The 25,820-nt window shown below is 39.1% G+C and overlaps 2 protein-coding genes across 2 annotated transcripts in view; one reads left to right on the top strand and one right to left on the bottom strand.

Moving 5' to 3' along the window:
• Positions 1-289: 289 nt before the first annotated feature.
• On the top strand, positions 290-23,677 carry LOC145470601 (uncharacterized). Its single transcript, XM_081454406.1, has 16 exons — positions 290-1,671; positions 1,869-2,565; positions 10,789-10,930; positions 11,873-11,911; positions 12,363-12,525; positions 13,048-13,244; positions 14,186-14,263; positions 14,964-15,095; positions 15,728-16,006; positions 18,133-18,474; positions 19,424-19,714; positions 19,924-20,088; positions 20,262-20,399; positions 20,983-21,092; positions 22,913-23,132; positions 23,523-23,677. Exons 3-16 carry the CDS (start codon positions 10,900-10,902, stop codon positions 23,675-23,677), a joined length of 2,340 nt encoding a protein of 779 aa, XP_081310532.1. The 5' UTR covers positions 290-1,671; positions 1,869-2,565; positions 10,789-10,899.
• LOC145469730 (uncharacterized) overlaps positions 19,974-25,820 on the bottom strand; it is a 32,865-nt gene continuing 27,018 nt past the window's right edge. Inside the window, exon 16 of the mRNA XM_081453515.1 lies at positions 19,974-19,988. The gene's annotated coding sequence lies outside the window, so the exon portion shown is untranslated. The remainder of the gene's footprint in view (positions 19,989-25,820) is intronic.

Raw genomic sequence — 25,820 nt, 5'->3', positions numbered from 1 at the left:
AAAAGCCCATGGAATTATTTAAGACCCCGTGGGAAATAACTTGATGTTAGAACTGAGTGAAAGAGCACCACAAACTTTGTTCGTCTTCGAATGAAAAGAAAAGAGAACTGCATGCGAAATCGAAGAAAATAAAACTGGATGCTATACTATATTTGAAAGTCAATCGTTTTCGTAAATTGATTTACCAGCGAAATAGAATTTCCGCAAGAATACCTTTGGAAAGTTATCATGATTGATAATAATTCATGACAAGACTTGCACTCGCTAGTACTGTTAAGAGTCCCTGTCAATAAATATGGAAAATAACTCGGCAAGGGTCGAAAATTCAATTTCGCTCATATTTTTACGGTAGATAGGCTAGGGCATAACAAAAACTACTGGATAGTTTTTTTGGCAAAATATCCTTTTATTTCAAAGAAATATACAAATTACCAAATTCCGTTAAAATCGTCATTTGACGCACCATTTTATTAAACAAGTTTGAGAGCTTCGCATGCAAAACCACATCACTCTTCCGTCTTTAAAACACTCAAATATTTTTGTGCAATGTTTAATTGTGTACAGGGTTGATTTTAGGAAATGTTGCGGTTTTTGTTGGGCGTAAAATAATTGAATTTCGAAGACATGTATTTCATTCACTTAAAAGTACTTCGTAAAAATAATTGATTTTCACCATGTGCGAAACCTTCAAATGGATTAAGCTTTTGGTGGTTGAATCGCAGAAGGATGGTCTACAGATTCCTGTAAAAATTTCTTTGGGCAAATGATTGTGAGCGACGCGAGAGCTTTTCAAAGTACGTTAAAAATGCAGATACTTGACCGTCCGTCGTCAAATTTCAATTTACGGGTTAGACATATATTTTAGCACGCGCCACATGTCTTTAGCTATATTAAGTTGAAATAGACACAGAGCTGATAATTTCGAAATGTTCTAACCTTATTTGCTGTAAAAGGCAGGTCCAAACGCCGATTTGACGTGTTTCCGTCACCATTCGTCGCACATAAAGCAGAAGTTTGCTTTTGTTTACACAACGTCCGATGTACATCGTTAACTGTCAACTTATTTTAATGGTCGAACACCATGAATCTATGACCCTCTTTCGACACATATGATCACCACTGCATCTAAGTCAAAAACGGCTAAGTGATTTGTAGATAGTTGCTTGCTTTGCACTCCACCAAAACATTACCTTTGATCATCGTTTGATCTATTGCTGCTTGAATCCTTGCTTGCAGCAGTTCGTTGTTTGTTCGTCACGCAATGCTGTCATCCCATTTTACGGGGGTAGGGGTAGGACAATTTCTAACCTAATACGTAAGGCTCAGTAAGGCTTGGAACCACAGGGAGCACACAATCTTGTTGAGTAGGAAGAGATTAAATTAAGCAATGAAAAGAATGAATAGTTAACCATTGCCCGTGTTGTCATCTTTTACTAGACAACCGCTACCTACACGCCTTGCGTAAATACTGTAACGCTAAACTCGTACCTAGGTCTTTTCGCGCTGTGCAATTATTTCTGGTTTACATATAATACAGTGGGCTACCCTCGGGGAAATCGGAGGCGGCCGCTTAATAGGGGTTGGCAGCTTAATAGAGGTTTGTGTACCTTGAATACTTTTTCACTATCGGGTTATAAATTTAGCTAAATTTCTTAGTATGGTAAACATGGAGTTGATTCAAGACAATCATGATAGACGTCATTCTCGGAGACTCTGGGGCAGTTAGTGGGGGCGGGGAAAAAGTCTAAAAGGGTCTTCGCCCGAACTTTTTTCTCACCCGTTTAGACTTTTCCCCGCTCCCAATAACTGCCCCAGAGTCTCCGAGAATGACGTCTATAATGATTGTCTTCAATTGACTCCGTGTTCAGTAAGAAATTTATAACCCGATGGTGAAAAAATATTCAAGGTACCCCAACCTCTATTAAGTGGCCAGCCCCTATTAAGCGGTCACCTCCCATTTCCCAGAGGCTAGGGTAGCCAAAAATAATTGCACAGCGCGAAAAGACCTAGGTACGAGTTTAGCTTTACAGTACTTACGCAAGGCGTGTAGGTAGCGGTTGTCTAGTAAAAGATGACAACACGGGTAATGGTTAACTATTCATTCTTTTCATTGCTTAATTTAATCTCTTCCTACTCAACAAGATTGTGTGCTCCCTGTGGTTCCAAGCCTTTCGGACCCTTACGTTTTAGGATAGAAATTGTCCTACCCCTACCCCCTAAAATGGAATGACAGCATTGCGTGACGAACAAACAACGAACCGCTGCATGCAAGCAAGGATTCAAGCAGCAATAGATCAAACGATGATCAAACGTACTGTTTTGGTGGAGTGCAAAGCAAGCAACTATCTACAAATCACTTAGCCGTTTTTGACTTAGATGCAGTGGTGATCATATGTGTCGAAAGAGGGTCATAGATTCATGGTGTTCGACCATTAAAATAAGTTGACAGTTAACGATGTACATCGGACGTTGTGTAAACAAAAGCAAACTTCTGCTTTATGTGCGACGAATGGTGACGGAAACACGTCAAATCGGCGTTTGGACCTGCCTTTTACAGCAAATAAGGTTAGAACATTTCGAAATTATCAGCTCTGTGTCTATTTCAACTTAATATAGCTAAAGACATGTGGCGCGTGCTAAAATATATGTCTAACCCGTAAATTGAAATTTGACGACGGACGGTCAAATATCTGCATTTTTAATGTACTTTGAAAAGCTCTCGCGTCGCTCACAATCATTTGCCCAAAGAAATTTTTACAGGAATCTGTAGACCATCCTTCTGCGATTCAACCGAAGCTTAATCCATTTGAAGGTTTCGCACATGGTGAAAATCAATTATTTTTACGAAGTACTTTTAAGTGAATGAAATACATGTCTTCGAAATTTAATTATTTTGCACCCAACAAAAACCGTAACATTCCCTAAAATCAACCCAGTACACAATTAAACATTGCACTAAAATATCTGAGTGTCTTAAAGACGGAAGAGTGATGTGGTTTTGCATGCGAAGCTCTCAAACTTGTTTAATAAAATGGTGCGTCAAATGACGATTTTAACGGAATTAGGTAATTTGCATATTTCTTTGAAATAAAAGGATATTTTGCCAAAAAAACTATCCAGTAATTTTTGTCATACCCTAGCCTATCTACCATAGGAATATGAGCGAAATCGAATTTTCGACCCTTGCCGCGAAATTAAGAATTTGTCTGATTTTTACAGGCAGGTACTCTTAATTAACAATATTGAAGCGGAAATGAAGTTCTTTGAACGAAAAAGAAATCGATAGACAAAAGTGTAACACGACCCTTCCGAAAATGTAGTTTTTCGAAGGTATAAGGAAAGCCATTAGTTAGAGTGAAAAACACTTCTGCTGTACATGGTTTTCGCTAGTGTAACGTGCAGAATATTAAATTTAATTAGTAGACGATAGAGTCAAGTTTGCACGGATAGATTCACATTTTGGTTTCTTGCTTTAGAGAATAACATCTCACCTGGTTAATTAATAAAAGATGTTCAATTAGCATGCACAATGTAAATTAAAAGATAATCAAAATTCACTGGAATGACTGTTGAATTACGAGTCAGGGATACAACACTTTTCTATTCCCTGTGCACTTGCCAATATTTCACTCCGTAGTGAAAGAAGAATTATTGTACTTTACTCGTTATCCGAAAGCTGCCGATTTCTTTCGCGAAGATCACTTTGGCAACTTCGAGAAATTCCAAAGATAATAGTGTACATGAAAAAATTACTCGATTCTGATTGGCTGAAAGCAGTACAGTTCAAGTGTAACACCAGTGCAAATGACATATCGTAATTCTAAATCATGATTGGCTGAAAGACGATGGGAAATTTACTAAGCCAATGATTTCACGTAAAATGATGACGGAAATTCTGTGCAGGATATTTGAAAAAAGTTTTCTCGAATGCGAAAAAATGGCTTCAAGAGAGATCTTCCGGCACTTCCTCCACGCAAATTTTTTCATGTTTATATTATTGTGAGTGAGCCGAAGCGGCTGGTGCAATTTCAGCTTTTTGAAAAACCCACTCGTGCAAATTGATTCCAAATTCAACTCGAAACCGTATAATTACCTATACTAAGCGAATGACTTCCAATATAATATACTGTAATATAAAGACTCTCTAAGTTTATCAAACATGGGACGGAGGCTTGACAAATATTTTTACAAACTGTTCATGTTTATATGATTATTGTTTATGAGTAATAACGAAGAGGCAAGATTTGCTGTTACTCCGAGTTTCGTGCTTACGCACTCATCAAATACTGTCTGATGAGTGCGTAAGCACGAAACTCGGAGTAACAGCAAATCTTGCCTCTTCGTTATTACTCATATACTCAGCTCTACACTACATGTGTATTGAGCACTATTTTAATGGGATCTGCTACTTCCTCATATGGTTATGATTATTGTTTATATTATTTCATGTTTATATTATTGCGAGTGAGCCGAAGCGGCTGGTGCAATTTCAGCTTTTTGAAAATATACTTTACACTGGAAATGCCCAAACCTAAAACTACAACTTTTGGTGTCCACTCCATTACTTATCCGGCAACAAAAGAATGGAATTCTCGACCCAATTTTTATAAGGGTATGTAACTTCTCAGACTTCAAAAAGCACATCAGTAAAGCCAATTCATGAAACATGTAAATGACAGTTTTATAATTAGTTAATATAAGGTCAGTTGTAAATATGTAAATAGCAATTTCTATTGTAATTTTTCGTTATCAAATATTTTGTTCTCGGAAATATTAGCTTGTCAAGCTACTCTGAAATTCGAGCTTAAATAACGTTTATGTATGTATGCGTGTATGTATGTATGTATGTCTACAAATAAACATGTTGTGTTAGATCTAATGAAGATTTTGACCTAGAAGAATTCAAATAATATAAAACTGAGAATTTTTACCAAGACCAAAGCAAAGCTGGCAACAATATTCTGTTACATGCCACAGTCTTTACTAGATTACTCATCGTTAGCTCACACTATCGGTATCTCACTCAGTGTACAACGAGTCATGTTGTCGACAACTAGCTTAAAGCGCGTTTGAAAAACTATTTTCAGTCGTTTGAAATAGATTTCAGCAGAAGCATAACTGTCGGATGGTTGGAAGATCCTTTCGATTTTTTAACAATTCTGAATCAGAAGAGCGGTTTCTCAAAGATCGCTGAAAGTTTCTGAACCTTTTTCCGATAGCTTCAGTTCAATACTACCTCTTCCAAATTTACCGTATATACTCGTTAAATTTACTGCAGTTAAGTTTATGGACTATATTAATATCGCATCCAATGGTGAGCAGTTACATTTTAATGCAACCCTTTTACTTTCTGATTCGGGAGAAGTTGCACCATGTGTTCGTATTGGACTTTTAACACTGGCGTTGGTGTTTTGATGGACGTATTTATCGTGTCTATTGATATGATCACGTACACAATTATCCTATGTGCGCACAGACTCAAGAAAGAACATTTGCTCCAGCGATTTGGAGGCTGAAATCCAAAATTTTAATTCTTAGTACGGCAAAAGAAAAAACGTACAGCGAGGACACAACTTATTTTCTTGTATGAACACAACAATTTGGTATGTTATTAAAGGCGTGCTCATTTTGTACTAATGCACGTATCTGCTTTTTACAAATATCATGTCAATCCACTGGCGTAGCTACACTTTACAGTATTGGGAACTCATAATCATTTTTGGGCGTACTCATGACTAAATTTATTTTCGCAGATTTAACTCGTTTTTCGTTATTTAGGCCTAAAAATTTATAAAATTGTACTATTTCTACCGATACAGTTTGTAATGTTTACTAAAACAACCAAATGCATTCGCCGATTTTTTTCTCGGGTGAACAATACTGTTCAGGTTGATTATTTCTCATCAGAGATTACCACGTCAACGAATATGGCCTTGTCGCACGTATGTTGCGTAAATATGTTATGTTGCCATTATATAAGCATGCGCACACAGGTTTGTTTTTTAGGCGAGTTCGCCACTTACGTATGTACGCGTATGATGTGCACGCGTGCAAGGTTCCGTTACGGGTCCCGTTACGGTATTAGCAAAACAATGCAGCCAGGCAACAAACATCAATTGAATGTTTTCCAGATCACATAAATAAGCTTTACATGGCCTGGACTCGAGTAGAAAACATTTCATCATCATCAGCTCTGTGATTCTTGTTGGCTCAAGTGTTCAAGATGAATCGATCGAGCCACGTCGCTGAAATAGCAGCTACGCAGTATAAAACCGCTGTGTTAGAAGCCTATGGATTTATGCCTGTCAAAGAAAATTTTCCAAGTTTCTGCCACAGTGCGGTTCACTTACCACTGATCCCGTCGATGCTACAACTAAATGACTTCGGATTGGCACAAGAAGAAGACCCCATGAACGCCGACGAAACACAGGCCAAGGAGCAACGCTCACACTGTTATCGCCAGCTGACAGAAAAAGAACGACCAAAAATTACCAAAAGCGACGTGTTAAAAGCCCATGGAATTATTTAAGACCCCGTGAGAAATAACTTAATGTTAGAAGTGAGTGAAAGAGCAGCGCAAGCTTTGTGCGTCTTCGAATGAAAAGAAAAGAGAACTGCATGCGAAATCGACGAAAATAACTCGATGCTATACTATATTTGAAAGCCAATCGTTTTCATAAATTGATTTACCAGCGACATAGAATTTTCGCAAGAATACCTTTGGAAAGCTATCATGATTGATAATAATTTATGACAAGACTTGCACTCGCTAGTACTGTTAATTAACAATATTGAAGCGAAAATGAAGTTCTTTGAACGAAAAAGAAATCGATAAACAAGAGTGTAACACGACCCTTTCGAAAATGTAGGTTTACGAAGGTATAAGGAAATGCATTAGTTAGAGCGAAAAACATTTCTATCGTAAACGGTTTTCGCTAGTACATGTAACGAGCAGAATATTAAATTTAATTAGCAGACGATAGAGTCAAGTTTGCACAGATGGATTCACATTTTGGTTTCTCGCTTTAGAGAATAACATCTCACCTGGTTAATTAAGAAACGATGTTCAATTAGCAAGTGCAATGATAAAGATGATTAAAATTCACTGGAATGATGTTGATTTACGAGTCATGTCCCACATGTTGCTTATATTTTCGTGTAATCACAGTCGCCTTTTCATAGTTGGCCAAAAAAATCAATGCAACATATGCGCAGCCCATGATGGGAAAGTTAGCTGCAATACCATCAATTATATCGTTAGTTTCGTGAGCGGGCAAGATGAACCGAATCCTGAACAGCGATTGGCTACCCGGGCGGGTACTGAATATGGTGCTATCTTGCCCTCTCGGGATGACCCGTTGTGTTTCGGAAGAACATAGTTTTGACCGAACTGGTCAAGATGGCTGGATATTGGCCATTTTCTTTTGTTTGTTTGTTTGTTTGTTTGTTTGTTTGTTTGTTTTTTTGCGAGTTTATGGACCGAGACGGGGTGGAGTGTTTCGATTGGCTGTATTTTTGTTGGCATAGTAGAAATACTTACACAGTATAAAAGATACGTTGGATCACGTAATGTACATCCTGGGCTCAGAACCAGCCGCGTTTTTTTCTTTGATACTTGTGCTTAATTTTTATTTGTTCAGATTTTCATATTCCATTTATTCGTAAAATCGGCTTTTTCCATTTCGTAAAAGCCTCGCGCGATAGGTTTCTAATCGAAGAATAGCAAGCGCCCTGGCAGAACCAAGATTTACTGTACTGGAATCGGTCAGATTTGAGAGTTCCCAGTCTAACTGGTACTAAGTGTGTTTTCACTCAGTTGAGTGTGAAAGTCAGAAGTGAGATAGACACCCGGCCTAACGTACTATGTCAGTACTTAGCTGGGTATCTGAGGTTAAAATTAACCCGTAATAGCTAGCAGTTCACAAGTAGGTTTTTTCATTGGTATAATCACAGAAAATTTTCTTCGCAAATGGCAAAAACAGTCTCCGGTTTTTTTAACCACATGTGTGTAAATTGTAAAAATACTGTAGGAGATTACTCGTACTTAGCAGTTATCAGATAGTTTGTCTTATGTATGAAGAATGTACAGATGGTCTCAGCTACTTGCTAAACTACCTCAAATTTGACGACTGTTTAATACATATAGGAAGTTGTTTGCATAAATGGGACAATTTATAATTTAAAAAAATATACGATGAGAGCGATTACTATAAGAAGGTTGGAAAAAGTAGCTTATTTTACTTCAAGCGATGTTCTATTATTTCAACATGTGATCCGAAAAGAACTTACATAATCTCTTTACAATCGTTGAAGGTGACTTTTAAAACATTTGTAAAGGAACACCAACCACTTCCAGAAAAAAATCGTACACCTATGGAAGAGCTTTGGAAGTCTGTCGGTGAATTTTCGGAATTGTTTGAAATACATTGGGTGATCTACAAGACATTATTCGGTAGCATTTGGTTATTATGCAATTTTTATGATTTTCTCCGTAAAAGTGCATTTTTTGCAGCCATATGATTAAGGAAAATAGACTGGCTTTCTTGCTCCGCATCATGATTTTGATAGTCATTCTAGTGAATTTAGAACAATTTTGCGTTTTTAATTACATTATACTTGGTCTTTGGGCATTTTTCTTATTTTAACCTATCAAATGTTTTTCGCGAAAAGAAGAAAATAAAGCGAAAACTCACCCTACTCTACTTACGAAATTGACAGCGTATATTAATAAGAAATAACATTATTTAAATTTTACATTAATTGCATACAATATATTTAAGGAGTGACTACACTATCTTATTTAACAAGTTAATAGCTATAGTTGTTCTCTTTTTAAAACAAAACAAAAATCACGGTAGAAAAACAGAATTTTTAGCGCATGATACAGATACTAGAACATATATTGAAGATATGAAAGGTGACATTGTATTTCACTCTTGCTATTATAGGCTGAAAATTATAGTTTGTCTCAGTCAAAAAGCGACATTTCGCTGGATCAGTTACATTTCTATCGATATGTTTTGCCAATAATTGCCAATAATGAGAGATTCCGGAAAGTATTCCGCAGTGTCGAGAAAATCATTTTCCCTTGGCAGTATTCTACTCCGTTGATAAAACAAACAGGAAACCATTGATGAGCTGATTTTCAAATAATGAATGTCTTTTTCGGATCCTATAAACTTGACACATCATCAAGTTATTTTCTTTGCTTTCGTGGATAACGAAGCGGAAAGCTAAGGGGAGCTTTCATTAGGCTTAAATATCAAGACATTTTCAAGGCGGTCTTGAATAATTCCATGAGCTTTCAAAACATCTTTTTCGGTAATTTTTGGCCGTCGTCTTTCTGCCGTGTGACAGCCGTGTGAGGGTTGTTCCACGGTCAATGGAATCTGTCCTTCGTCGATGTTCACGAATCTTCCCACTGCTGTTTTTTGCTTCGCCGTTCCTCCTCGCCGTGACAAGCCAATTTCATTAGGTGATAGCGTCGATTGGGTCGATTTAAACTGATCTGAACTATATAAAAACTTGACAAATTTTTTTTCAAAGGCACAATTCCATAGGCCTTTCAAAGAGCGTTCTTATATTGCAATGTTGCTGTATCACTGACCCGGTTTGATCCATTCATCTTCAAATATTTCGACCAAAAGGATAACAGAACTGAGTTGAGTCTGCTAAAATGTTTTCTGTTCGATCGCCTCCAGGCAATATGAAAGTTACTTTACGTCGGTTCGAAAATATGCAATCGACGTTTGTTTACTTTGTTTCACAGTTTTGCTACGTTAAGTAAAATTCTTATATAACAAAAAAGTACCAAGGTCAATGGATTACGAAAATACGCACCGGGCGTCAAATGCGGTAACTGTACATCCTGTTTACGCCCAGAATAACATACCGAACTGCGCATGATCACATAAGTAAAAATAGAATTTCTGTATTATACAGTGAAATTGCTACGATCTGATTTTCTGAGCATTGTATACTATCAGACATTATAAGACAGTCCTAAGAAAATACGCGCGCTAATTGATTAAAAATCGTGTTTCTAGAATTCGATAGAAACACAGGACTAGCACGAGCTGTTGACACAATGATGGCGAGAGCGAAGAGAATTTATATTTTGATAATCAAAGTTGAAAAGTTGCTTTGCTTTTTTTCGTCGCGGTGTTTTCTAAAAGAAATATAAAACATGTTCTCCGTGTTTCTATCAAGTTGTAGAAACACTCGTGAAAGTTTGGGAGAACTCGAAAAAGCTGTGGAAACACTCGCCTGCGGCTCGTGTTTCCACAGCATTTCTCGTTCTCCCAGACTTCCATTCGTGTTTTTATAAGTCGATAGAAACACGGAACGTGTTTTGTATTTCTTAATTATGGCTCGATCAACACTAAATTTTCCATTGTTGTCATTGGCCAAAATTGATCACGTGGTACGATCTCGCACGGGCTCTATTCCTCAAATTTCGCCAAGAATAGCTGCATTTGGTATTTTGAACCCTCCTTTCGATGTTGGAAAATGTGATTAAGGCTTGTCTCTCGTGTTTGATATATCATTGTCCTAACTCGTGTCATAATTAGTATAGATCTTCACGATTATATTTCTTCGCTTCCACGTTAGTTTTAGTTTCAAACACTTGACAACACCTGAAAGTTTCTTAAAAATACTCTGTTACGCTTCCAATTTTCAAGTGTAGAAATGTGACGAGACTCTGGCTCTCCTGTTTGATATATTACTCTAATACAGGTAAATGCGTGTTTTTTGTTCATAGTTTTGTTTTGCTTTTTTCACTTTCAGTATTTTGTCGCTAATAAGAACTTCAGAGATACTGTGCGGCAGTATTTGAATCCCAGAATCCGCGCTCGTTATTTAAGATTCGTTCCTGTCACCTGGAAAAAGTGGATCTGTATGAGAGTGGAAGTGTTCGGCTGTGATGCTGGTGAGTTTAGGAATCCGTCCTTATCCTCGTCAATCTTAACCATCCTTCTTACTTATATGAAGTGGATGTTAAAAATATTATGTTGATTTTGTTGGCAAAAGAGCCATGTCACGGATGGTACATCCTGAACTTTCCAGGTTTATCGATTGTAATACATCTTAAATCTTCTCCAATCTTAACCGTCCTTGTTACTTATATGGAGTGAATATGAAGATAACGTTAACTGTGTTGATTATGTTGGCAAAGGAGCCATGTCACAGATGGTGCTTCCTAACTTTCCAGGTCTATCGATTGCAATGTAGCTTAATCGTCCCCAGTCTTAACCGTCCTTGTCATATAGGGGATGCTAACATAATTATGCTAATTATGTTGGTAAAGGATCCGTGTCACAGATGGTGCATACTAACTTTCCAAGTTTACAGTACGTAATACGTCTTGAGAAATCTCTTCAGTCCTGACCATCCTTGTTACTCATTTGTAAGTGATGTTAACATAATTATGTTAATTATGTTAATTATGTTGGCAAAGGAGCCTTGTCACGGATGGCACATTCTAATCTTTCCAGGGTTATCCGGCGTTCGCAATCCTTCCCAATCTTTCTCCAATCCTGACCATCCTTGATTCGTTTTGGGTCATTATCGATTGTTTCTCTACCCGTAGCGAAATACTTTTTTTTGAGGACACCATTGATGGAGAAAGTTTCAACTCTTTTTTGTACAATGGTCGTGATCACGCAGTTCCAAACACAGTAAAACCTGTATTAAGCGGTCACTCACCAGAGCTTAATTAACGTCCGCGTACTACAGGTTCGTTGTCTTAATACATGAGAAGAAACGTTTGGGATTTACTGAGGCTGGCGGCCGCAAAGCACAGGTTTTCCGATTAAAATGGAGTCTATTCGATACAGGTTCTTATGCAAATTACTTCATTTCTGCGTTGCAGGTGAATCGCTTCAAGATAAACTGGAAAAGAAACTCCTCGGTAAGCCTAATCTATATCGTCTAGGTCCTTCAGTTTTCAGCTCAACTGGTACTCAGTTAGATCGGCAGTCAAGCAGTCAGTTATTCCTTCAGCTAATCCGAAAGAAAGTCAGTCAGTCAGTCAGTCAATCAGTCAGTCAGTCAATCAGTCAGTCTTTATATTAATCAGACGGTAACTTAATCAGTAAGCCAGTCCGTCAGTCTGTCCGTCAGACAGACAGACAGACAGTCAGTCCTCACTCAATCAGACGGTTTTTAGGTCAGTAAGTCAATTAGCCAGTCCGTCAGTCTGTCAGTAAAACAGGCAGTCAGCCATTTAGTTAGTTCTGTAAAGCCAATGCAACACCTCCCCGGCCCCATGAACATTGATGGGGCAGTTTCTCTAATTGTTACGTTAGATTAATTGACATGAATCGGTTGTACAGACTTCTTTATTCTTGAAATTTCCATAGAGATAAACAAAGAACGCGTGGAATATGTTTTGGCAACGCCTGGGATTATGAAGAATCCCTATCGTGAAGACATGAACATTTACTACATGAGGGACGTAATACAATGTGGCAAGCCACCTAAATATGGCCATGGAGTCATGTGGCAAAACCACCACTATCTCAGGTAAGTTATCATTAAAACCAGAGAGTTTTTGTTACATAAAATGCAACCACAACAAGCGAGTTTCCTTCAGCTTGAAGTATGCTTTAAAGCTTCCCGCAATCAGTTTTGAATGTCACTTAAAATGATGAGGTAGTCAGTTAGTCAGTTTTGTCACGTTGCAGCAAAATTCGCGCTTAGGGCAGTTAGCTGGTTTTCTTTCTTGTTTACGGCATCGAGTCTTAATACCACTTGGAAAGTCGATGTTCAGCAAATTTCATAATTCCATGTACGTGTAGAGTTTTTGTTACTTACAATCCTGGGGTCCTGAGGCTTTCTGAGACAGGACTTCTCTGAAGTAATTGTTCTAATAGATTTGCTGCCTCGAAATAGTTTGAGCTTCACAGCACACACCATTTTCGTAAGAAAGCGGCTCTGGTGTCAGCTTGTCTGATGAATAGACCAAGATCTCAAAGCCACTAGATCCCCTTCAAACCTGGCAAATGAAAGTATTTATTCATCTTTTTGTTTTGTTTTTTTTTTCAGGGAAATCCTCGATTTTAAGCAAACTGTCTGGGTACAGAAAACTTTTAATAACGAGTTCAGTGCGTCAGGACGGAACGTTCTGTTTCTGGATGAACGGCGAACCCTTAAAACAAGATCCGGCAGACATTTTATATGCAAGGGAAAACTACGAGACGGCACAGAAATCTATCGGCACCACGTGATAACCGCTAAAATTGGTATGTGTTGCTTTAAGCCATTTCGTGGTTTTCTACCAGCGCCATTTTGAAAGTCCTCTTAAAACTGCGCCAGAGACATCGTTGAAAGTCATATGATTGCTGTATACGTTGTTGTCGTTTCCGTGCATACAAAGTATATTTGCAGTGGAAGCCATAGTGGCCTAATGTTGGTGCGCTGGACTTCTAATGGACCTTTTTGGCGATACGGCAGCCATTTTGAATTCTATTGTTTGAAATAGCTATTATGGGATGCTCGGGGGCAAATACATTCTAATTTGCACCCTGAGCAATAGAATTCAAAATGGACGCCGTACCGCTGAAAAGGTCCATTGAGTGGTCCAGGATGAAAATGAGCCCTTCATTGTACTGCGTCATATATCGAACACGAAAGATCGTGTCCTGCCACATTTCAAAGCACCGAGAGTTGAAAATACGACGCGTAGCGGTGTGTTTTGATGAACTTCGAGGTGTTCGGAAATGTGATCAGACATGGTCTTGAATGCTTGGTATATTCTCTCAATCTAATCTAAAACTAAGGAGAAAACGAGAAATAAAATGGCAAAAATGAATGCTAATTAAGATCAGATATCCAAACACCGTAACATAACATGATTTCCTTTGTTTAAACTTGGGGAAGAAGAAGTTCTTTACTCCCACAGCATCTCTCTTCACTCAGGTGTATAAACGAATACTAACAGATCTAACGGTAGCGCTGGTGCGTGACCTTGCGATAGACTAGCATCTCACCCAGGGGAGAGAGTATGGGACACACTATACTAATGGCCTGGAAATAAGTGCAGGCCTAATGGCCCACAAGGCCACGAAAGTAACGAATGTGACGAACGAACGAACGAACGTAACGAACGTAACGAACGATCCCACAAGGCTCTAACGTAACGCAAACACCTAAACCTGGCTATTTTGTGTCTTTTTATTCCTAGGGGTTAAAACGCCTACAAAGTTTGACTCTGTTCCTTTTATACATCAGGGAAGTAAAAACCTTTGGACCCCTACACTGGGTAAGTCAAGTCCATCACCCTAGTCTCTAATCAAGCAGTGACGGAAAATTGCTACGGTTGTAGGTTGTAGCGGTTTTAAAATAAATTATACAATTTGATGGTCAGCAATACATGCGGAGAGATGTATCAATTTTTCGCGCTACATTCTTGATTTAATGAAATCTTAATCGCTTGAGCTTGTGACTGGAAGGTAAATCAAATTTATCTTATCTGTTACTTTATTTTATTCTGTAAGCTGCATTACACGCATATAAGCAATTCAATTCTGAAATTTTTGAAACAGGGAAAACAGTACGGAAATTTCCTGGCAGCAGTTCTGAATAATCCGAGAATTATGACATTCTGAATCCCAAAACGCGAACCACGCAACCGAAGATTCTGTATTTCTGGGAAAAAAAATAAACTGGAAATTGAATTGCCCTGTGAGAAATTATCGAAAATTTGGTAATACCTCATGAGGTTGTCCTGTTTTCCGGAAAATCTAAAAAATGATGTTCCATTTGCGAGAGGAAATATCCGAAAATCGATTTTGACATTCGAGCCAAAATTAAAAATTCTAAGCGATGCTTAATGAGTTGTCTGTGATTGGCTGCTACTTGGAAAAGAGAATCATCAACCAATCAGGGGCCGGCTAAGAACTACGTTGTGGTGGGAGGGACTTGGTTTAGCACCAGAATCCTCAGAGTCTTTTCTTTTTCAGAGGTACCTCAGATCATCGTACAGGAAAGAGTGGACCAGGCGTATGATGGTGGAAAACCCGTATGGGGAAAGCCTGCAATCGTTTATGCCAGCGGTTCAGTGGCATCAATTGGTGTGATTGTCTTTGGAATACGTAAGTGTGGAAATGTTATAGACCAACACCGCGATATTTTAAGTCACAAATTAATAGTGTTTAAGGTAAAAAAAAAACCTGCCGCTGGGTATCCGCTCAAGTGACAATTTGATGCAATTCAAGCGCAGTCTTAAAACACATCTTTTTAGGAAAGCTTTTTACTAGAAAATCTATTATTGGTTAGTCAGTTATTTAGTTATTTAGTTAAGTAGTCAATTAGTTAGTTAGTTAGTTAGTTAGTTAGCTAGTTAGTTAGTTAGTAGTTAGTTACTTAGTAAGTAAGTTTTTATCATAATTCTATTTTATCATTATTCTTAGTTTTTATTCTGATTTTTACAGCTTGGTTATTTTACTAGTTAGTTTATTTTGCTCATGTTTTATATATTTCTACATTTTTTACTTTTTATTGGTGAGATATTTTTAAACTCATTGTAAAGCGCTATTGGATAGTAATAGAAATTGCACTATATAAAAAAGTATTATCATTATTATTATTATTATTATTATTATTATTATTATTAACAAGGGAGTAATGGGGTGATAGCAGATTATAATTGTTTACCAACGACCAACTTGTACAAATTGACCAAAATCAGCCGTCTATGACTTCATCTGGTGTGTGTGCTCCTCAGCTCAACTCATGATCGCACTCCCGAGGAGCTATATCAAAGACCGTGGATGGATCATGTCATATTTGGGACCTGTTATTAACGACACTAAAAGGCACGTACGATGCGCGAGACTTGCAATGATGAAAGGATTCGATCACTTCTCCTGGAATCAAGACCAGTGTTACTCGTCTTATGCCATGGGTGCCAATGTATACAAGATGGATGATGCCGAGGGCAGACATTATGAATCCAAAATGGAGCATCGGGAAAATGTTCGTCCATATTTCATGAAGGGAATGAGTAAGTTATCACTACCGTGACTCTCCGATTTAGGTAGTATGGACGTTTGCCTTTTTTGGACTCGTAATTCTGGTCTCCAGACAAGGCCTATCCCCTCTCTGTTCCGTAAAGGTCTAAATGTCGGCTGGTAATCGAAGACTATGCAGACTTAAATAATTACATCTCAAATAACTACATCTTATAATAATTAAGAGTGCCTGCTTGTAAAAATCAGACAAATTCTTAATTTCGCGGCAAGGGTCGAAAATTCGATTTCGCTCGTATTCGTATGGCAGATAGGCTAGGGCATGACAAAAACTACTGGATAGGGTTTTTGGGCAAAATGTACTTTTGTACATCGGACATTGTGTAAACAAAAGCAAACTTCCGCTTTATGTGCAACGAATGGTGAGAGAAACATGTCAAATCGGCGTTTGGACCTGCCTTTTACAGCAAATAAGGTTAGAACATTTCGAAATTATCAGCTCTGTGTCTATTTCAACTTAATATAGGTCAAGTCATGTGGCGCATGCTAAAATATATGTCTAACCCGTAAATTGAAATTTGACGACGGAAGGTCAAATATTTGCATTTTTGACGTACTTTGAAAAGCTCTCGCGTCGCTCACAATTATTTGCCCAAACAAATTGTTACAGGAATCTGTAGATCATCCTTCTGCGATTCAACCACCAGAAGCTTAATCCATTTGAAGGTTTCGCACATGGTGAAAATCGATTATTTTTATGCATCAGTCAATTCCAGCAGTGCCCACCCCCCCCCCCCCCGGGGCAACCGCGGGGCATTTGCTCACGTTGTCAGTCCCGGGGGCGGGGCATCCGCAATTTTATCGCGGCCCGGAAGCTGGGCTTTTGCCTACCCCGGGCATTCGACACACGTGTTTTGGAAAGTGCCATGGATGAGTTCATCGGGAAAGACGAGGCGTTTGTCGAACAATGGTCCGTCAGGGACTAGAGAAACTTGCAGATGTTTTTAAAGGTATGTTTTCTCAATTTTAGATATTTCTTCATTACTTGTAAGCATATAAATATAAGCGACAAGATGAACTATCCTTTGTTTAAGGTTTGCGAATTCAAATGATGCGATCTTCAAGACAGATCTTGCGAGCTTAAAATGCAATGCATCATCATTTAAAATGTCCTGATTCTTTACAGAAAAAGTAGCCTGCAAATACAGGCGCCTATCATCGCTCGCGGCTGCTTGGGGCACGTCCGCCGCAATCCCAGCTATCCTCTAGCAAACTGTTAAAAACAAGTTTGATGACGATTTTAACTGAACTTGGTAATTTGCGTATTTCTTTAAATTAAAAGGATATTTTGCCAAAAAAACTACCCAGTAGTTTTTGCCATGCCCTAGCCTATCTGTTATAAAAATATGAGCGAAATCCAATTTTCGACCCTTGCCGAGTTATTTTCCATATTTATGGACAGGGACTCAGAAGATGGGTATTTTCGCAAAGGACGGCGACGTCAATAATTGACTTGAACGTCGTAAAAACTATTCACAAAAGCAATGACATCTTCCAGAAAATTTCTCGCACATGAAAGTACTGCTCAGTAGCTTACATTTGAATGGTCACACACTAGGGTTTCATCCACAGACTACAACATTAGAACCATCGTAACTTGATTATGTTAGAACCACCTTGAGAAAGCATAGCGAACAGTAAAACATGAAAGTACTGCTTAATACCTTTCATTTGAATGGTCACATGTACACACCAAGGTTTAATCCAGACCAAAAAGTTAAAACTACCTTTTTCAGCATAATAAGTAGTACCACATGAAAGTACTACGCAATAGCTTTCATTTGAATGGTTACACACTAGGGTTTTATCCACGGATTAAACAGTTAGAACCACCCTATACAGCATAATAAACAGTACCATAATGACACGCATGAAAATATTGCTCAGAAGCTTATGTTTGAAAGGTTACATATTACTGCTTCATCCACCGCCTCAGCAATTAAAAACACATGCTACCCGGAACCGCATGGAAGTGCTGTGAGAAGTGATAGCGTAGTATCGTTTCAACATTTAAAGAATGTTCTAAGAATCAAATTACCTGCCATTGTTGACACATGTCAGCCTTACGGACGTAGTTTTTATCTCCTATTTTTCCCCCCAGGGAAATTTGAAAAGTACGAAATCAAGTGGTCCAAGTTTGATCAAAAAAGCAAAAAATGGATAGAAATATTCAAGTATGACGTAACCGACCCTGAGCGGCAAACATCAGTGCTGTTCACGATGAAGCCTGAAAGAGACAACGACTATTTCAATTACTCGCGAAGCCGAGCGAGAGGCAGATATCGCGCATATGACAAGGCCTACTTCGGTAACTATTTCGCCGGAAGTCACGTGTTAGATATTGAGAGGGTGACAGCCGCTGATCTTGGTACATACAAAGTCGAGGTGTATAATCGTGTAAGATCGGTTGGAAACGCAGCTATTATCGAGCTGCGACACGAAGGTGAGAAAAAAGAAGAGTCCACATGCAACTTTTTTTTCATAGACACTGTAAGTGCGTTATAAATTTCCACCCAAAACTATTCAAGGGCCACCGCCCTTTCTAATAAGTTCCTAGACAAGTACATAATGTGGTTTTTAATAATATACCGTCCCTACCAGAAGTAAATATACGTTTTTATAGTTGTTCGTCTGCTACATTGTCATCGCTAGTTATTTGTTGAAAGACGTTTTTTTTTTTGCTGTTGCTGATGTAAAACACTGAACAATCTACGACATGTATGTTAAAGAAAACTAGCCGACTTTTCTGATCATTTTTTTTTTCTTCACTTTGGCTGATTCAATTTATCAATTTCAAGGCATACAAGTGTCATATACAAGAAAATCGTTCTAAATCGTTGGTACCTTGGCAATGTTTTTTTCATCAAGAGTGCTCTCAGCACCTTTATGTTGTTTTGAGCTTTGAGCACTCCTTCATGAAAAGTCTGACAACTTTGCACGCCGATGGCGAATCTTGAGAGCTAAATTAGCTAAGAGAGGTGAAATTGATGATGATGACGATAAAGAAGACGACGACGATGACGATGAAGATGACGATGACCAAGACGACGAAGACGAAGACGAAGACGAGACGAAGACGAAGACGAGACGAAGACGAAGACGAGACGAAGACGAAGACGAGACGAAGACGAAGACGAGACGAAGACGAAGACGAGACGAAGACGAAGACGAGACGAAGACGAAGACGAGACGAAGACGAAGACAATTCGAAGACGAAGACGAAGGCGACACGAGGACGAAGACGAGACGAAGACGAAGACGAGACGAAGACGAAGACGAAGACGAGACGAAGACGAAGACGAAGACGATGATGGAGTAAATGTGAATACCAATTACAGTGTTTCTTTTGAACGCCACTGTATTCAACCTGAATCGTCTATTTCCTGTTATAGACGAACCTCGCATTTCACTTCCGGAAACATTTGGTGCATGCATGAAAACACCTCTTAAAATGAATGTAGAAATGCCGGAGAGCAGCTTCCGGTACCCAAGCCCCTGGAGTGTCAATTGGTATCACGTACGGACTCGAAAGGGCAAGCGGCATCGAACACTGAAAGTCAAGAACTCTGCTACTTTGACGGTGGCTAACCCTCTTCCAGAGCAAACAGGAGAGTTGTACGAGGCAGATGTCCGAAATCCGTTCGGGCTCGCCAGAGGAGCGACACGAATGGTGGTCACTGAAGGTGAAATATTATTTTGTTCTAACACCTGAGCCGAGTTGTCCGAAAGTCGGTCAAAGGTTCGGTTAACGCTAACCCGGTATTAAAAGTTAACAAAGTATTCCTTTCTTTGTATGAAAATGTTTGTCACTACCTATGTTTACCTATTATAATATAATTAAAACAGACCGCTATGTACATACACTTACCAAGCGCGTGTTACTAACTTTCAGACGTGCCTTTCATCACCTGGGTGACGCCCTCTCCTCATTTGGCAGCCAAGGATGTAAGCGACTTGCTGGAAGTCAAAATCGAAAATGATAAGACACTTGTAACGGTTGATTGGTATCACAATGGTACTCTTATTGACAGGACGACCGATGGATTCACATTCCCAGGTAAATAAAGTCATATCCACACCTATACGTGCAGACTTTTATATTAAAATCGTCCAACAAAGACTTCTGTCTGGCCATGGGTTTGATAACAGCACATAGTATCCGCTTGGGATAAAACAATTTTTTTTTTTCGGTTTTCATATTTTTTCTTTATTTTCGTTGTTTGCTGCTAGGGGAAAAGTATGGCTCCTCTTCATTCAGAAAGAAGCTTAAATTGGCGCGGATTAATTTTAACACCGCTGGGACATACAGGATTGTGGCAAGAGGAAAGTATTGTCAATTTGAGAAGAAAGTGGAAGTCCGAGTTATAAGTAAGTATTACGATAACACAGTGGAGAGGTTTTCTCTTGAACGTCGAAAGCATCCCCATCTACTTCGGTTGTGCATTACTACGCTTTGTGATTGACATAGAAAGCTCGCGCCACTTTCTCATCCAATCACAAGTAAACGAAAACCAATGGCTACTCACTCATACACTTTTTCCCGCCCTTTGTGCCGACTGCATGTATTTGGTTAGCGTTTTAATTGGTTCATTAGGTTGTCTGCGTTCTTTGAGATTTGACTGACTGGAGCGATTCATTTTCTTTTTCTTTTTCGGTTTTCCACACACATTTAAAAACCGCTCTTAAATTGTTAGCATAACAACGTACTTAAGGGATCCGGGTAGAGTGAGAGAAACTCCAGAGGACTTAAACGCGGGGGCTCGAGTGCCTGAGTGTCGACACCATAAAACTAGTATCATTTCAAAGTCTCTGCATGGTCTCTTTCAACCGACTGGTCGCTGGGGTTGAGTTTTATAGGCCAACTTTTATCCTCTCTTTATACGAAATCTTTTGAATGCGTCGGTGTTTTGAATAAATTAAGTCTATGCGTTATTGTGATTTTATCTTGTAGTTAGGCCAAGGTTAATAGCTGAGCCACATGCTGTGTACAAGAGAGTAACCGAGGGTGAAAATGAAATAAAAATGAACGTTACAGTCAAGGGTGGTCAACCCAAACCACAGGTCAGTTTTACAATACAGCCATTCTCAGCTGACTGTCGAGATTATAGTACGCTGGACAACACTGTTCTGGATCGACTTTTTACGACAAAAAATTAAAACAAGCAAAGCGATGCAAATAACTTTTTAATTGTCTTAAACCTTATTTAATTCCACACATGGAAAGTTATTTTCATATAGCTCACGCAAGGAATACTTGCGTTATAGCGTATCTAAATTTGCGGAGACAAACTAACTTTCGAGTTAGGATTTCAAGTTGGATTTTCGAGTTAGGATTTTGAGTTGGATTTTCGAGTAACGAAGTAGAGTAGTTTTTTTGAGATGGTTACTAGTAATCCAGCTGCAACGAATCCGCTAGTTTGTCCGTAAACCGTCTCGTAGATTTCCAGTCCAGTGCAGCCAACAAAAGAATTCTTGTAGGAGTGGGGTTGGTGTTTTACCTTTTTATTCTGTGACATCACTATTTATAATATAGATAGGACAAGCCAATGCCAAGCCAATGGTAGATGAGCCCAGAAACAGGTCCGGAAACGTTCCTAAAAGCACAAATAACATTGCCTGGGGTTCTTCGCCGACAGCGCTTTAACAGAGCAGTATCTTGTACAATTGTGGCTTGTACGAAGCGCGAGCTAAAGGCGGCCATCTTCAAAACAGGCGGTAGACCGATTTAGTGGCAAGAACCCTAAGTTTAAAGACTTCCAAGAAGATCAGTTTCTGGAGACAGTTTCGTATTTCAGTAGCCAAATAAGTTGTAAGTCTTTCTCATGCTTTCTAGTCAAAATCTTGACAAAAAAAAAATCCACCAGCACGTAAAGAGTTTCTTCGCAAAACAATACTCCAACTGTTAAATCTTCTTTCTCAGAAATCACGGATTTTGCAAACTTTTTTGAACTCAGTTACCAAATTTGGACAAGGTGCATGTAACGCAAGCCTTTTTTGCGTGAACCATATAAAAACAAGTTTCCACGTGGGGAATTTAGTAAAGTTTAAGAAAATCACAAAATTATTTGTGTTACTTTGTTTGTTTTAATTTTTTGTCCAGCGTACTAAGGAAGCTTTTGCCTTTGATTTTCTAACTGGTGAGGATTGCCGCGGGATTAAAAAAAAATCCAAAGTACTCTAAACAATATGGAAAAAAAAATATGGCTTTCCTTTCCTTTAAGCGGGTTGTTCAAAGCCAGATTCAGCTAACCCAGGATTAGCGAAAATTATGATTTCATATTTGTAACTTTTCGGTGAGGTTTTTGGTTTGTATTATCAGTAAGGTTTGAAAACAGAGTATTTATACGACACAACATAGATATAAGAGCTTATAAAGGAGTGTAATGTAAGTGTAATAAACTTAAACTACACGAAACATAACCAGTGAAAAAACACTTTTATACAACAAAAATAACTACTTCGGTTACTGTTTTAATCCTGGGTTAGGATTCGAATCGAACAATCTGGCCCAGGAAAAGGAAAGGTTGACAACTTCGTACGCTCTGGTTTGCCAGTTTATTATTCCTTTCGGTGTTTTATGATAAACCAGATCGAAATGATCACATTTTTTTACAGACATTTTTTCGGGCTCAGTTGCTGTATGTGTATGATATGTGCATTGCTTCAATTTGCGTTTCTGAGTTTGAGTAAATGTCAAATTTCTTAACGCGCGCTCCTCTGCAATTGATGGTAGTTGATGTTTTTGCGTCGTGTTCTGTTTCCCTCGTTGCGTTTAGCTCGCTACACAGACATACATACATCTGTTAACTTTATAAAAGAAATTTAATGTACTGTCACGTGGAGTGATTTTTCTCATGCCTCGTGTTACATCACACTTTTAGCGTGAAGACATGGGCTGGAAGAAAAGTGGGAAGCCGCTGACCCCTTCACGATACGGGCGTGTTATACTGTACACGACTCTAAACAAGCAGGAAGATTGGTTCACTGCTCTTGTTATAAAAGATCTGAAGGAATCAGACTCAGGCGATTACACGTTCACTGTCAAAACAGGACCAGCGGTAACAACAGTCACAAGAAGTTTGCTTGTTTTGTCCAAGCAAGGTCAGTTGTACTAAAACACCCTTCATTTCTAATAGTGATGATTGGATTTAAAATCAATTTTCTCCAACTCAGGGTATATTTGCGACAATCAGTTTTCCGCTGGTAGCACAGCTGTTCCAGTTACGTTCATTTGGTGGGTGTACTGTCTTTTCTTTCGAAACAACACAAATCAGTATGAAGATTTTATAAGGGAGTGTAAAAGACGTGACTAGCACCATGTGATTTGCCGATCTTCCAGTAAAAACGAGAAAAGAGGAATACCAAAAACTTTCACAGGAAAGACCCGTTCCACTCGGTTTCCCACCAGAAAAACTGATTTTCCAGACAAATGGAGTGGGAAGCGTCTCGAGATATATTTAATCCGCGTTCTTTTTCTCCTTTTGTTTATAGATTACTATAACATTACGACTGATACACCGATACTGGAACTTCTAACGACTTCTCCAACTTCAAGCAGAGCGCGAAGTGTTTGCTATTCTTTTTCGATCGTGTTGTTACATGTTCCTTGCCTTTTAACAGGGATAACTTACAATTTGTATCAATAAACCATCACTATGCACTTTTGGTCCTTTGCGTTTTCCTTTTAACTAAGTAACATAAAGTTTCGTGCTAAAGCCACCTTTAGAACCAGCAGAAGCCTAGATTGTAATTCTCAACGCTGCTCACTTAGCTTGAGCCGGGCTTCATTGTCCTGCAGAAGCGTCATAGCTCACTAACTAGTACTTGGACGTTTTCTATGTCAGCTCACGTGAAGTCAAAACTCGACTACCATTATGCACTTTAATTTTACTTAATATTTCGGTTCGACCAAACTAACATTCATCAGGGGATCGAATAGGGCTAAATGTGCTTCCTCTCGACTATTACATATCGTTGGAACCCAGATCTCCCACGGCCAGGCAGAAGGCTGAAACAGAATGAGGGCCGGTGTCACAGTGATATGTGTATCCCCGTGATATGTGTATCCCCGCACACATATCACTAGTGATATGTGTATCCCCTCCAAAATGGCGACCAGTGATATGTGTATCCCCCACCCCCCTCCCCTTTACTTTAAAAAGCAATATCCTCCTTGAAAGCGCTCTCGTCGTCCGGTCGCTTACTGGACGAACGACTATCCCCTGCATGCGGTCGTCGACGGTGTACAACCGAGGTCAGTGAAACTCCAGAAATCCCAAGCTATGAATAAATGCCGGGTGTAAATATTTCTAGCAAGCCAGTTTTGAAAATGCAAATGTTATGGGCATTTTTCTTCTTGGGTAGAAAGCCAATATAACAGCTGTGTCCATGGGGATACACATATCACTAGGTCATGAAATAATCAGTGATATGTGTATCCCTTATTATCCCGTGCACGTGTGCACGCGTTTTTAGTGGAATTATCGAGTTTCAAACTTCAGTGAACCCAAGCCGTGTAAAAACGTCGGGTGCTAATATTGCCTGCAGTTTTGACAAGGTTGATGCGCTGTATTATAACAGTTGTGTTTCTGGGGATACACATATCACTGCGCCATGAAATAATTAGTGATATGTGTATCCCCTGCACGCGATTTCAGTTTAGATATTTAGACATTCGAGTTGCAAACTCCGCAAACCTCAACCTGGGTATAAACGTCGTAGCGAGTAAGCAGCCAGCACGTTTCGGCAATAATTGGCCATTTTCTTCGATCAGGTAGATAGCCAATCTAACGGCTGTGTTTAGGGGATACACACTGAGATCACTGCGCCATGAAATAATTAGTGATATGCGTATCCGCTGTTCGAAGTTTTAGTCAGATATACAATCGAGTCGGTTGGAACTCAACGAAACTCAAGAAATCCGAATCTGCTCTGTTGGGCGCGAATTCATTTCTGGTTTCTTCTACTCTTTACAGCGCTCGTCGGAACCTCGTAACCGAGTCGCCATTTTGTTCATTGAATGCCCAGACGCGTATCAGTGTTTTGTGTATCCCCACGAGGGATACACATATCACTAGTGATATGTGTGCGGGGATACACATATCACGGGGATACACATATCACTGTGACACCGGGTGGGGAGGTCTCCTGTATTATACAAATATTCACGAAAAAGGGACTGCATGATCGGTGTACCGCACAAGTTTTTTCCATTAATCTAAAAGTAAACTACACATGCAGACAGCGCGCCAAAGATTAATGCGAGGCTGTGAAAGCAACTGTAAAATTTTCGTCTTACTTTTCACTCACTGTGAAAATGTAGCCCCTGAAATCGTTCAGTGAGACCACGTAAACTGTTACAGCCAAGTATATAAGAAACCAGAAACTGCAAGGGCCCGCATACGATAAACGCTGCCAACGTAGGATCTACAAGATCCTTGCGCCCCGAAACACGTGATGTGGCAACGCATGTTTCGGGGCGCAAGTGAGTTCAAAGTACGGAACTTGATATAGTGCACGGGTCATTTTGCAATTTATGTGCGTTGGCTTTTGGGCTGGCGTTACATATCTTCGCTACACAGTTCTTGTCATGCTGGTGTCTCGAAACGTTTTTCACGTAGTATCAGCCTTGCAGTCTATTGCTTGTCTTCAAGTATATAACCATTTTTAATATTTATATTTATTCAATTCTATCATGTGTTTCGAACTTGATAATGATGACATGGAGTCATCGAAACGTCGTTCACTTTTCATATCGCTAATTTTCATTCTAAAAAATAATTTAAAATT

The sequence above is a fragment of the Orbicella franksi genome, chromosome 15, assembly GCF_964199315.1.
Source record: "Orbicella franksi chromosome 15, jaOrbFran1.1, whole genome shotgun sequence".
NCBI classification, from domain to species: domain Eukaryota; kingdom Metazoa; phylum Cnidaria; class Anthozoa; order Scleractinia; family Merulinidae; genus Orbicella; species Orbicella franksi.
Note: the sequence above shows the minus strand (reverse complement) of the source record. Positions and strands in the feature narration are given on the sequence as shown.

What these genes read in the sequence shown, in the direction of transcription:
- LOC145470601 (XM_081454406.1), top strand. Translation starts at nt 10,900, where the DNA reads ATGAGAGTGGAAGTGTTCGGCTGTGATGCTG. An exon ending in CCTTTGGACCCCTACACTGG is followed by an intron (nt 14,264 to 14,963) that starts GTAAGTCAAGTC and finishes TTTCTTTTTCAG; the next exon opens with AGGTACCTCAGATCATCGTA. An exon ending in TATCGAGCTGCGACACGAAG is followed by an intron (nt 18,475 to 19,423) that starts GTGAGAAAAAAG and finishes TTCCTGTTATAG; the next exon opens with ACGAACCTCGCATTTCACTT.